The sequence below is a fragment of the Triticum aestivum genome, chromosome 2A (genome assembly GCF_018294505.1).
Source record: "Triticum aestivum cultivar Chinese Spring chromosome 2A, IWGSC CS RefSeq v2.1, whole genome shotgun sequence".
Lineage (NCBI taxonomy): Eukaryota > Viridiplantae > Streptophyta > Magnoliopsida > Poales > Poaceae > Triticum > Triticum aestivum.
In genome coordinates, this window is record NC_057797.1 from 136,722,661 (window position 1) to 136,735,106 (window position 12,446).

General features: G+C 47.4%; 1 protein-coding gene across 1 annotated transcript; it reads right to left on the bottom strand.

Moving 5' to 3' along the window:
• Positions 1 to 10,328: 10,328 nt before the first annotated feature.
• On the bottom strand, positions 10,329 to 11,006 carry LOC123185007 (protein EGG APPARATUS-1-like). The gene has a single exon (XM_044597027.1). The coding sequence runs from the start codon at positions 10,945 to 10,947 to the stop codon at positions 10,675 to 10,677; it is 273 nt and encodes a 90-aa protein (XP_044452962.1). The 5' UTR covers positions 10,948 to 11,006; the 3' UTR covers positions 10,329 to 10,674.
• Positions 11,007 to 12,446: the final 1,440 nt, after the last annotated feature.

A 12,446-nucleotide genomic window follows, 5' to 3' on the forward strand; every position in this document is an offset into this window, starting at 1 on the left:
CTAAACTCCTTCAACTCTTTTGGACCAAGATGATCTATGACATCTTGGATATAGTCTGGCATTGGAGCTTGGACACATTCCGGCGTTGGAGCTCGGATACATTTCGGCGTTAGAGCTCGGAAGCAGTCCGGCATTGGTGCTCGGCTGCAAAAGATACATCGAATGCAGTCCAGCGTTAGAGCTCGCACGCAAGAGGACACTGCCTCCCGGTAACAACTTTAAACCCGAGGTGTGGCATAAAAATAACAAGGCATTGATAAAGGCCGGAAACTTAAAGGGGCTCCTCGGATACCCGACGTGTAAACTCGTCGAATGCATGTCGGTGATCCTCAAGATCGAAGATGGGAAGATTTGTTGAACCAGTTTCCAAGACCGACAACCGAAGATGAAGAGCAGTTCTGAAGAATCGAGGAGCATCCCTAACTTGAAGGCCGGTTCAGGGGGCTACTAGCGGTGTCCTGGACTAGGGGGTACTCACCACATCATCTTCCTATCTGTTAGATTGGGCTGAGGACCCCCATGGCCGTATACTCATGGGCCAGCTCGGACAGTTGCCGCATACATGGAAGATTCCACAAGACTTGGTGATCAAGACAAGGACTCCTCCCCACCGGCGTATTCGGCTAGGACTCTTGTTATCCTAGGCCTCTGGTGCATTATATAAACCGGGGCCAAGTTAGTCGATAGATAATATACAACAATCATACCATAGGCTAGCTTCTAGGGTTTAGCCTCTCCGATCTCGTGGTAGATCAACTCTTGTAATACTCATATCATCAAGAATAAATCAAGCAGGACGTAGGGTTTTACCTCCATCAAGAGGGCCCGAACCTGGGTAAAACATCGTGTCCCCTGCCTCCTGTTACCATCCGCCTTAGACACACAGTTCGGGACCCCCTACCCGAGATCCACCGGTTTTTACACCGACACAAGGAGATGAGATTTATGATTAGGAACCTGGTTATGTTGAAGATCCTCCCCGGCAACGGCGCCAGAAATTCTCCTTGATGGCAGCTGGAACTACGTTGGTATTTTCCCGAAGAGGGAGGGATGATGTAGCACATCGACGGTAGAGTATTTCCCTCAGTTATGAAACCAAGGTATCGAACCAGTAGGAGAATCAAAGAAGCAACTTCATCAGCACCCTTAAAAGCAAAAAATTCTTCAATTTGTTCGATATCGTAGTAACTATAAACACCCTTTGCATAAGAAGATAAGATTTCATTTTCATTAAACTCACATAGGTAGGGAAGGTGTTTTTTAGGGTTCTTAGAGCAACAAGTAAAATCACAAATTTCACAAAGATTCCAAGCATAACACAACAATCTATTTATTTGATCTCATAAGAGTTTCCCTTTTTCAGACAAACGGTGACGCACAAAATGAGCATGCTCATCTAAAGATTTCCCATTAACTAGGCTAGTTGGGGTTTCAGCACAAGCGCATAAGGACCGAAGATGATCCAAGTAGAACACTTTAAGTGGATCCATATCAATAGATTTTTAGCGAGCAAAGATGCAAGCAAATAGAAGGCACGTGGAAACACAAACAAAAAGACATACGGGAAGAGGGCGAAGAAAAGGCAAAGGCAAAGGTGAAGTAGAGGAGAGGAAAACGAGAGGCAAATAGCAAATAATGTAATGCGAGGGATAAGAGTTTCTGATGGGTACTTGGTATGTCTTGACTTGTGCGTAGATCTCCCCGGCAACGGCGCCAGAAATCCTTCTTGCTACCTCTTGAGCACTGCATTATTTTTCCCTTGAAGACGAAAGGGTGATACAGCAAAGTAGCGTAAGTATTTCCCTCAGTTTTTGAGAACCAATGTATCAATCCAGTAGGAGACAACACTCAAGTCACCTCGCACATGCACAAACAAATAAGAACCTCGCAACCAACGCGATAAAGAGGTTGTCAATCCCTTCACGGTCACTTACAAGAGTGAGATCTAATAGAGATAATAAGATAAATATTTTTGGTATTTTTATGATATAAATTGAAAGTAAAGATTGCAAAATAAAATAGATGGGAAACTTTATATGATACTCCCTCCGCCCCAAAATATAAGAATTTTTTTAACACTAGCATAGTGTCAAAAATGTTCTTATATTCCAGGACAGAGGGAGTAGAAGATAGACCCGGGAGCCATAGGTTTCACTAGTGGCTTCTCTCAAGATAGCATAAGTATTACGGTGGGTGAACAAATTACTGTCGAGCAATTGATAGAAAAGTGCAAAATTATGAGAATATCTAGGCATGATCATATATATAGGCATCACGTCCGCGACAAGTAGACCGAAACGATTATGCATCTACTACTATTACTCCACACATCGACCGCTATCCAGCATGCATCTAGAGTATTAAGTTCATAAGAACAGAGTAACACATTAGGCAAGATGACATGATGTAGAGGGAAAAACTCAAGCAATATGATATAAACCCCATCTTTTTATCCTCGATGGCAACAATACAATACGTGCCTTGCTGCCCCTGCTGTCACCGGGAAAGGACACCGCAAGATTGAACCCAAAGCTAAGCACTTCTCCCATTGCAAGAAAGATCAATCCAGTAGGCCAAACCAAACTGATAATTCGAAGAGACTTGCAAAGATAACAAATCATACATAAAAGATTTCAGAGAAGAATCAAATATTGTTCATAGATAATCTTGATCATAAACCCACAATTCATCGGATCTCGACAAACACACCACAAAAAGAATTACATCGAATAGATCTCCAAGAAGATCGAGGAGGACTTTGTATTGAGATCCAACGAGAGAGAGAAGAAGCCATCTATCTAATAACTATGGACCCCGAAGGTCTGTGGTAAACTACTCACACATCATCGGAGAGGCTATGGTGTTGATGTAGAAGCCCTCCATGATCGATTCCCCCTCCGGCGGAGCTCCGTAAAAGGCCCCAAGATGGGATCTCTTGGGTACATAAGGTTGCGGTGGTGGAAATACGGTTTCGTGATGCTCCTAGATGTTTTCTGGGTATATGGATATATATAGGAGGAAGAAGTAGGTCGGTGGAGCTGCAAGGGGCCCATGAAGGTGCGGGGCGCGCCCAGGGGGAAGGCTCTCCTTCCTGCCTTGTGGCCTCCTCGATCCTCTCTTGACGTCTACTCCAAGTCCCCTGGATCACGTTTGTTCCAAAAATAACTCTCCCGAAGGTTTCATTCCGTTTGGATTCTGTTTGATATTCATTTTCTGCGAAACACTGAAATAGGCAAAAAAACAGCAATTTGCACTGGGCCTTGGGTTAGTAGGTTAGTCCCAAAAATAATATAAAAGTGTGTAATAAAGCCCATTAAACATCCAAAACAGATAATATAATAGCATGGAACAATCAAAAATTGTAGATACGTTGGAGACGTATCAAGCATCCCCAAGCTTAATTCATGCTCGTCCTCGAGTAGGTAAATGATAAAAACAGAATTTTTGATGTGGAATGCTATCTAACATAATTCTCAATGTAATTTTCTTTATTGTGACATGAATATTCAGATCCGAGAGATTCAAGACAAATGTTTGATATTGACATAAAAATAATAATACTTCAAGCATACTAACTAAGCAATCATGTCTTCTCAAAATAACATGGCCAAAGAAAGTTCATCCCTGTAAAAATCATATAGTTTGGTCATGCTCCATTTTCGTCACACAAGAATGCTCTCATCATGCACAACCCTGATGACAAGCCAAGCAATTGTTTCATACTTTAGTAATCTCAAACTTTTTTCAACTTTCACGCAATACATGAGCATGAGCCATGGATATAGCACTATGGGTGGAATAGAATATAATGATGGGGGTTATGTGGAGAGGACAAAAAAATATAAAGTCTCACATTGACGCGGCTAATCAACGGGCTAGGGAGATGCCCATCGATTGATTTCAATGCAAGGAGTAGGGATTTCCATGCAACGAATGCACTAGAGGTATAAATGTATGAAAGCTCAACAAAAGAAACTAAGTGGGTGTGCATCTAACTTGCTTGCTCACAAAGACCTAGGGAATTTGAGGAAGCCCATTGTTGGAATATACAAGCCAAGTTCTATAATGAAAAATTCCCACTAGTATATGAAAGTGACAAAACAAGAGACTCTCTATCATAAAGATCATGGTGCTACTTTGAAGCACAAGTGTGGAAAAAAAGATAGTAGCATTGTCCCTTTTATTTCTTTTTTTCTCTTTTTTGGGCCTTTTTTTATTTTGCCTTTCCCTTTTTTAGGGGGGACAATGTTCTATTAATGATGATCATCACACTTCTATTTATTTACAACTCAATGATTATAACTCGATCTGTTTGGTTGACAACTAACTAAGTCTAGGGCTTTTATAGATGACAACTAACTCCCGCCTTACCAAAACCTCAGCGTTGACCGAATGCATGGGCATCTGTTTGGTTGGATGCCAAAATATCCAATCGACGTCAAAATTTTGGCCAACAATTCACTTTTCATGTCAACGCGAGGGCAAATCTCATTCCCATTTTGGTGTGGCTGGCCTGGGCGCCGTTCAAACGGATCCCTAGTTTCGTGGTCTCGGCAATGGTGGCATCGTAGGTGTAGCTTTAACTAGTCTAGACTTCAGGCCGACATCTGGCGGTGCTTTTAGGTAAGTAAACTTAGAGCTCATATTGTGCTTTGGTACCCAAGGTGATGCATTGTGTACACCGACTGGGCACGGATGTGGCGAAAAGGTCACCGTTCAATCACTACGCGCCGTTTGGCAGTCACGTCGGTTGTGCTTGCTGACCTTGCAACACACTTATGGACACTACAATCTTGTTGATACCCCCCTGCACGCCGATGTCTGCATGAATTAACCCATTGTACTTAGCAGTGTGTTCAACGCAGCTCGACCGAGGTCGTTTACGTTATGCGATCTCGTCCTCTCGCTCCTCACCACCTCTCTATTTAGGACTATGTAGGCGGGAACACACATTTCCCTCATGCCCCCCTCCCCCAAATCCCTTGGTGGTCCTTCGCGCGTGTGCTCACCTTATTCTTGGACCTAACCTCGGCATGTCACCACTCGTTCTTCCTTGTCCGGTCAGTGCCCTGTTCCCAATTATCCCTCTCATGCATTGCCTCGACTGTGGTAGCGAGGTGAAACTTCTCGTCTCGGGGACGTATGAGCATGAAGGTTGGGTCTTCTACAAGTGCGAAAGTGAGTAAGTCATCGACGCCAATCTCTTATGTTCTTGTTTCGGTTCATGTCTGCGATTTGTATTGTGTTGAATTTGGTAATCTGGTTAAAAAATTGCAGCATGCCTATAAATTCTAGAATTAAGAGCTGAAGTACGTGGAGTATTTAGTTTACCACCAATATCTTATAGGTAATGTTGTTGTTAATGCACTTGACTAGGCTGAAGAAAGAAGGGAATCGCATCAACTTTAGACCATCGGCCTACAACATCCACTCTCATGTTCAGCTTGCGTAAGGGTCTACACCGGAAGCGTCCCACCTTTGCAGGTTCAGTTGCTAGGTATATGAACCAATACCACAACCCCTAAGGGCAACAATAGCCTGCTCCCTAAGTCAGGGATATACGTTGCTTATGCGATTATATCCATAGCTAGCTATCTAGACCCCGTGACACGTGACTGTATGCGGCTCATTTTGCTGATTGCATTTTTATGAGAATTTTCCCGACTCTAGGGGGAGAGGAGCAACCCCTTTTATGCTAAAAGTTGAGAAATCACGTGGCAAGCCACATGAATTCACGCTCATGACCTGCGCATTGTTGAGACGGATAGAGAAGTCCAAAAGATAATAGATTTATAGTCATTAGCGAATCAACTACACGATCATTTTAGTGAAACAAAGACTATGACACAGTCGCATGTGCGTGATAACAATGCATGGGAAAGGAGAAGAAGAATGATATAACCACTTTCGTCCAAAGGCCTAAGATGACGAGAAATCTGGTTTCACAAATGTCTAAGTACTCAAGGATGATTGACGAAAAAGTATGAAAGAGATTTATCACACTTTGTCATCAAAGTGCCCAAAGTCAAATGGGAGCTAGTTGAGACCTCGCATAAGTATGGAAAATTTAGTGCACAAAATTCTGGACTTAAACATTCCCTAGAGGGAACACACAACAAAGATGTGTGCACACACATAGGCGCGGGAAAGCTAAAGGACCGTGCTCTTGCAATGAGAAATTTGGTAGAGCAAGAGTTTGCGCCAGACACGCTCCATGACTAAATGACCATAAATTAGATTAATATGGGAGATTCGACGAACCGAGCAACGAGGAATGTCGACATTAACTTTTCTTAAAAATTTGCATTGGTCATTGACCACTAGTAGAAAAATAAGCACTCACATCGGCCAACGAAGGTTGGTATGTCACCATGTGACAAAGCCACCTCTAATGATCCAGCGGAGGCAGTCGTTTTAGCGATGGAGGCGGATGTAATTTTGAAATCGCATATGGAAAACGCCAAAGGTAGTTGTCATTTTGAAATCGCCTGTAGCTTACAAACACTATATGCGGTCATAGAGTATTAGAGTTGAAACCACCTGCGGTACTTGCACCACCTATGTACATAACGCAAGTCCCCTTCCCCTATCACTCACTTTCTTCATCATTCAGTTTATCAACTCTTGGTCGAAGAAATGGATCTGTCATTGTCGCATCCCCGCGTGAACATTCGAGCACAGGACTAGGAGTTAGTGTGCCAGCGCCACCACTAACACCATCCGCATGCTGCATGGATGACCACCTGAAGGAGCCACTCCCGCTGTCGCCTCCTGTCAACATTAAGGCATGGTAAGGGGGTAAGTGTGCCGGCGCCACCACTGCCTCGGCAGACAAAGCTTGTAGACGACCATTCGAAGGAGTCCATACCAATGCCGCCGAGAGTAAATCTGCTGGAACTACCGCCTCTGCCGCTAAACCTTGCAGACATTGTCGTCAAGGTGGCAAAAATTTGGGTTATCTTTGGCCGCGATTATGTGGAGAAGGACATCCCACCCCATCGAAAATGTGAGGTCCCTATTATTACTTAGGGCATTTGGGTAGGTGTTAAGCTCCCAAAGATGTTCCCACCTCCGTTTCCACCAGATGTTTTGTATCAGGTGAAGCTAATGGGGGCAGCACAGGCTCCCTCACCACACCACAGTTGCCGCCAAAGATGCTATTGGTCGACCCGAAAAGCCTCCGTGGCGGCGCCCAAGACCACACCGAAGAATAGTCGTGCGGCCAATCATACCGCAGGGAGGCATGAGAGGCGAAGAAGCCTTGAAAAGACTTGTAGTGTAGTATTTTATATGTACAAGCAATGTAGTCTCTAATGCCAGTATTTATTTTATGATCAAAATGGAATGTATTTTCATATGGAATCATATGTAGTTCTTTCTTTGTTAGTGCATCTTGGGGCTCCACTGTCCTCAGTGACCCCGAGGTACTGACAGGCAGAAGCGCGTTAGTGATGATGAATCCGGCCAGTCAGTGCTATTTGGATGTGCGGTTGTGTCAGAGCGGCAGATTTTTTTTGCAAGAAAAACTTCCAGTCTATTCGTCAACTGTTAAGGACATACAAAGAACACCGGAAGTAAAAAATACATCCAGGTCCATAGACCACCTAACGACGAGTACAAGCATTGGAGCGAGCCAAAGACGCGCCCCTCCCTCATCGAAGCTGGGCAAACCTTGTTGTAGTAGACAGTTGGGAATTTGTCGTGCTAAGACCCATAGGACCAGCGCACCAGAACAACAACTACCGCCAATAAAGAGAAGGATAGATCGGAAAGATCCAACCTGTAGACTCACGAACACAAACAGATGAAAACGAGATCCACATGGATCCACCGAAGACAATAATCGACCGAATCCCGCGAGATATGCCAGAGACAAACCTCCACACGCTCTCCGATGATGCTAGAAACACCACCATAACGGGGACTAGGCAGGGAGATTCTTTTTCCATCTTCAGAGAGCCGTTGCTGCAGCCTCGTCTCTCTGAGCAGGACACAAACTCTATCAAAACTCAAAAAAGCATGAAAAAACGAAGCCCTCCCGTCGGCAAGGGATGTGATCCACCATGCCTCCATGGCTCTATGACCAAAGGAGACGAGGTAGACCAGCGGCGGCACCGGCAGGAGGCACGAGAAACCCTAGTCAATTCTTTCTTCCCTTGGAAGAAAGAGTTGATACTCAAGCGATTTGCAGTTCCGAGGGCATGTACATCGTGTCGCGTGGCCGACGTGGTTGCCATTGATGTTGGTCATTAGCATGTCGGTTGTTGCATCTATCGCAGGGCAGTGATGTGCTTGCCTTTTCATTGTTGCGGGTGAGTCTCGGGTCTACTGCTCCCATAGCAGTCACGACAATGCCATCTTGATCAGTGCAGCGGATCCATCCACTGTTATGTGTTTGGTTGGTTGGCGCTTGTTGTTGTGTTTGACATGCAGTCGAAGAGAGTGGGCTTTGTCCTGTGTGGTTCAGTGTTTGGTAGTAGTGGGCTGTGTTCTTGTTGTTTCAATTTTTGCTTAGTTGTTTGTAATTAACTAGACAATTCTCATCAGCTTAATTAATGAATGAGCAATCTTTACCTCCGTTTCAGGAAAAAAAATGCTATCACCCAGGTCGAGACCAAGGAGCATCTTGGGCATAAATAATTAGTTAACGCCTAAAGGGACTGGCTAGTTATCTCTTAGGTCAGGAGCTCTTTTATGGTACCCAGTAGTGAATATAGACCATCTATCCGCGAAATCCAACGGCCATGACTGTTCTATACCACTGCAATCAGGCCAACCGGATGACGAGCAGTATAGGTAGCACCGGTCGTTGTTATCGACCACCAGTATACATGTTCTGCAGTTCAGCCCGTCCCTAACTCACCCCGGCCGTTGTTCTTGTCCACTGATGCTGGTAGAGTTCCGGTGGCCACCGTTGTGCCTTCTCTTCCTTCTCCAGCACCTTCGCTCCCTTGCAAGCCTGAATCCTTTTTCTTCTCCGTGCATGGATCCGGCGCTCGACAGCATGGCGTAGGCTTCAGCCTGAACGGCTAGACTGTGCTTTCCTTCTCCAATAGGTATGACGGCCATGAGGCATTGGCCTGCGCCCCTCCCATGGTGAACACACCTAACACTGCTCTCATTTTGTCCTGGTTCATAACGAGTGGTGACGAAACAACTTGGCTCCGTTGTCCGTCAGCGCAGAGACTTGCCATGTACAGAAGTTTGCCATCCCGGCCGTGGCGCCCGGGCATGACGGAGGAGCGCACTGACTGAGCTGCGGCCACCACGTCTTGTTCCATGTATGTCTGTGATGGGGTTGGGCGACGCAGATGGAGAAATGGGGACACGACGTCAAGGTAGACGAGCGCGTCGGGTCGCAGTATGCGGCACGCAGCAGCAAGGTCAGCTAGAGCATGGCAGCCATGGGAGCGAGCAAGCGAAATAGGCTGGCATGTTGGCTCATACATAATCCCGCTTAGGCCTTCACGTACTGAAGAAAAGATTCACATTGCCTTTTAAGAACAGAAAATGTTTATTAGTGCCCACATGAAATTAACGATAGGATTTAGTTATACTGGTCCCCTCACCCCAAGCAGTATCCGGTACCGTAAAAAAGCTGTAGGTCAGACATTTCTTTTTCTGATTGCAAATAAAGAGAGCGCACTAAACTTGACACAGGCAACACTTCTCGGAGATGGCATCATACCACTAACTTAAGTAGATCACCACAAGCAAGATGCGACAGATCATAGAGCACATTAAGATAACTGAACAGCAACCTCATTAGAAAATACTACTAGAAACAACTTGCTTACTTAAATTGACACAAACAAAGAACGGCACACGTGCCTGCATGCATGGAGATAACAACTTCACTAGATCGACAGAAGAAACAGAGGCAGATCAACAGGGACAACCCAACACACGCAACATTTCCATGCGATGACTCAACTTAACTAGATCGACCGGAGCGAGAAGCGGTAGATGCGCGCGCATGCATGCATGCTCCGGGCTCCCTTACAGAGCGAAGGCGGCGGCCGCAGTTCGGAGTATCTGAAAGCACAGCTGCGGATTCGCCAGGAAAGCCGCGCCAGAGATGACGAAGCCGGTCGCCCCTGACGCCTTCATCGTGGCGCCGACGGCCACCCAGCAGGCCAGAGGAAGTAGACGCCCACGGCAGCGCCCATACAAATCTGCGTTGAATGACTTCCAGGGTCCGGACCGTGCACTGTGGATGTATGCAAACGGTTTGAGGTCAGCATTATAGATGTCCTTTGGTGAGATATTTCTGTTTTCTGATTGCAAATCAAGAGAGCACACTGATCGACTAGTATAACTTGACACAGGCAACATTTTTTGGAGATAACATCATACAAGACACCAGTAACTTAAGTAGATCACCACAAGCAAGAAGCGACAGATCATAGAGCACATTAAGATAACTGAACAGCAACCTCATTAGGAAATAAAAACAACCACCTTACTTAAATTGACACAAACAAAGAACGGCACACGCGCCTGCATGCACGGAGACAACAACTTCAGTAGATCGACAGAAGCAACGAGAGGCAGATCGACAGAGACAACCCAACACACGCGACATTTTCACGCGATAACTCTAACTTAACTAGATCGACCGGGGCGGCAAGCGGCAGATGCGCGCGCATGCATGCATGGATGCTCTGCGCTCCCTTACAGAGCGAAGGCAGCGGCCGCCGCCGCGGCGCCGGCAGTGCGCAGTATCTGAAAATACAGCTGCGGATTCGCCACGAATGCCGCGCGGGAGATGAAGAAGCCGGCCGCGCCTGGCGCCTTCATCGTGGCGCCGGCGGCCACCGCCCCAGCAGGCCAGAGGAAGTAGATGCCCACGGCAGCGCCGGCGACCAGCGCCGCGGCTGCGGCGGCTTCCAGCGCGCCTTCGCGTGTGGTGAACACGTTCTTCGCCTTCTGCTTGAACGAGTCCATCTCGGCTAGCGTGTTTCTTCTCTGGTGCAGTAGATGTTGCTTGGCTAGTGCCGATCTTGATGGGGAAGGTCCTGTGTTAGCCAGAGGGGAGCGGGTGGTTTATAAAGATGGAGGTGTCGCGGTGAGCGAACGCACTTCGGCCTTGGAAGTTGGAATACGCCGGAAAAATCGCACCCACCCCCTAGTTGCACGTAGCCAACGTAGCCACGCCCGGCTCAATGTGATTCCTCTTTCACCCCACTTTCTAAAAGCAACTCCAACGTGCCGACTCAAACAAATGATGTTTTGACCTCTTTTCATCTGTTTGGATTATCTGGCGGACACCAACGTTCTCTTTGATATTTGGGTCGGCGCGTGCGCCCAACACTGGTCCGACCTATTTTTACGACGCGCCAACAAAACACACATATATTTTGAAAATGATAAAACAATAATTGAACATTAATGCCGGCTAGAAAGGCCGGTGAGAGTCCACGCATCCACATATACATTAATTAAACATTAAATAGAACTAAACTACAAGGCGGCGCGCTGTCCTAGGCGTCCTCGTCGTCGTCATCAGGGCCGGTGAGGTCGATCAGCGTCGGCGCAGGGCCGGCCCAGGGGAACGTTGTGTTTCACGCGTTGGCGACGTCGTCCGCCACCGGTTAGGCACGGCGCACCTCCTCCTCGGCCTCGCGACGCACCTCCTCGGCGTCGTGCTCCAGCTGCTCGAGGTACTCGCCCTCGCGGTGCTCCTCGGCCAGCCTTCGCTGGCGCCACTACTCGAGGTAGGCCGCCTCCGTCGACCGCCTCCTGCGCCTCCGCCGGCCGCATGGCCTGCATCCAGATTGCCGGCACGCTGACCCACTCGCGCACCACTCAGGTCCAGCAGTAGCACTCGATGGGGGTCGGCTCCGGCTCGGCCTTGGCTGGAGACGGTGGTGCCAGTGGCGGCACTATGCAGTCGCCGGCTGCCGACAGCGCCATGGCCTCTGCCATGTGCGCCTCGTACGCCGCCTCCTCATCATCCTCTCTGCGCCGTCCCTCCTCCTCGCTCTCCCGGAGGACAGCTGTAAGGGCATATTTATCCCTAAGTGTTTTGGTGATTGATGACAACGCATTTGCGGACTAATCGTGTGCCTTGAATATTCCAGACACTTCATTGCTAGGCACAAGACGATTGGGTGCCCCTCGAAGACTGATGAAGACGACGTCTTTTCTACGTTTCTTTTTGGTGGATTTGGGTCGTAGGAAAGCCGTACTATTAAGAGGGGGTCCGCGTTGGAAAGGTTTGGGTGGAATCATCACGTACACGTCTCCTTCTTGTCCCCTCCTTTTTCCTTGGAGCTTCCTCCGTTTTCTTGCCTCCCTTGTCTGGCTGTTGTGGTTGGTTGCGGTAGTACTGCTCCCAGGAAAACGGTAGTACCGTAGGCATCCGCGGTAATACCGCAGGTGCCCACGGTAGTACCGCTCCCCTGTAGCCGCACTACCGCTGCCCACCAGGCTAGTGCCGCCCC

Coding starts and splice junctions, on each gene's coding strand:
- LOC123185007 (XM_044597027.1), bottom strand. CDS start 10,947: ATGGACTCGTTCAAGCAGAAGGCGAAGAACGTGTTCACCACACGCGAA.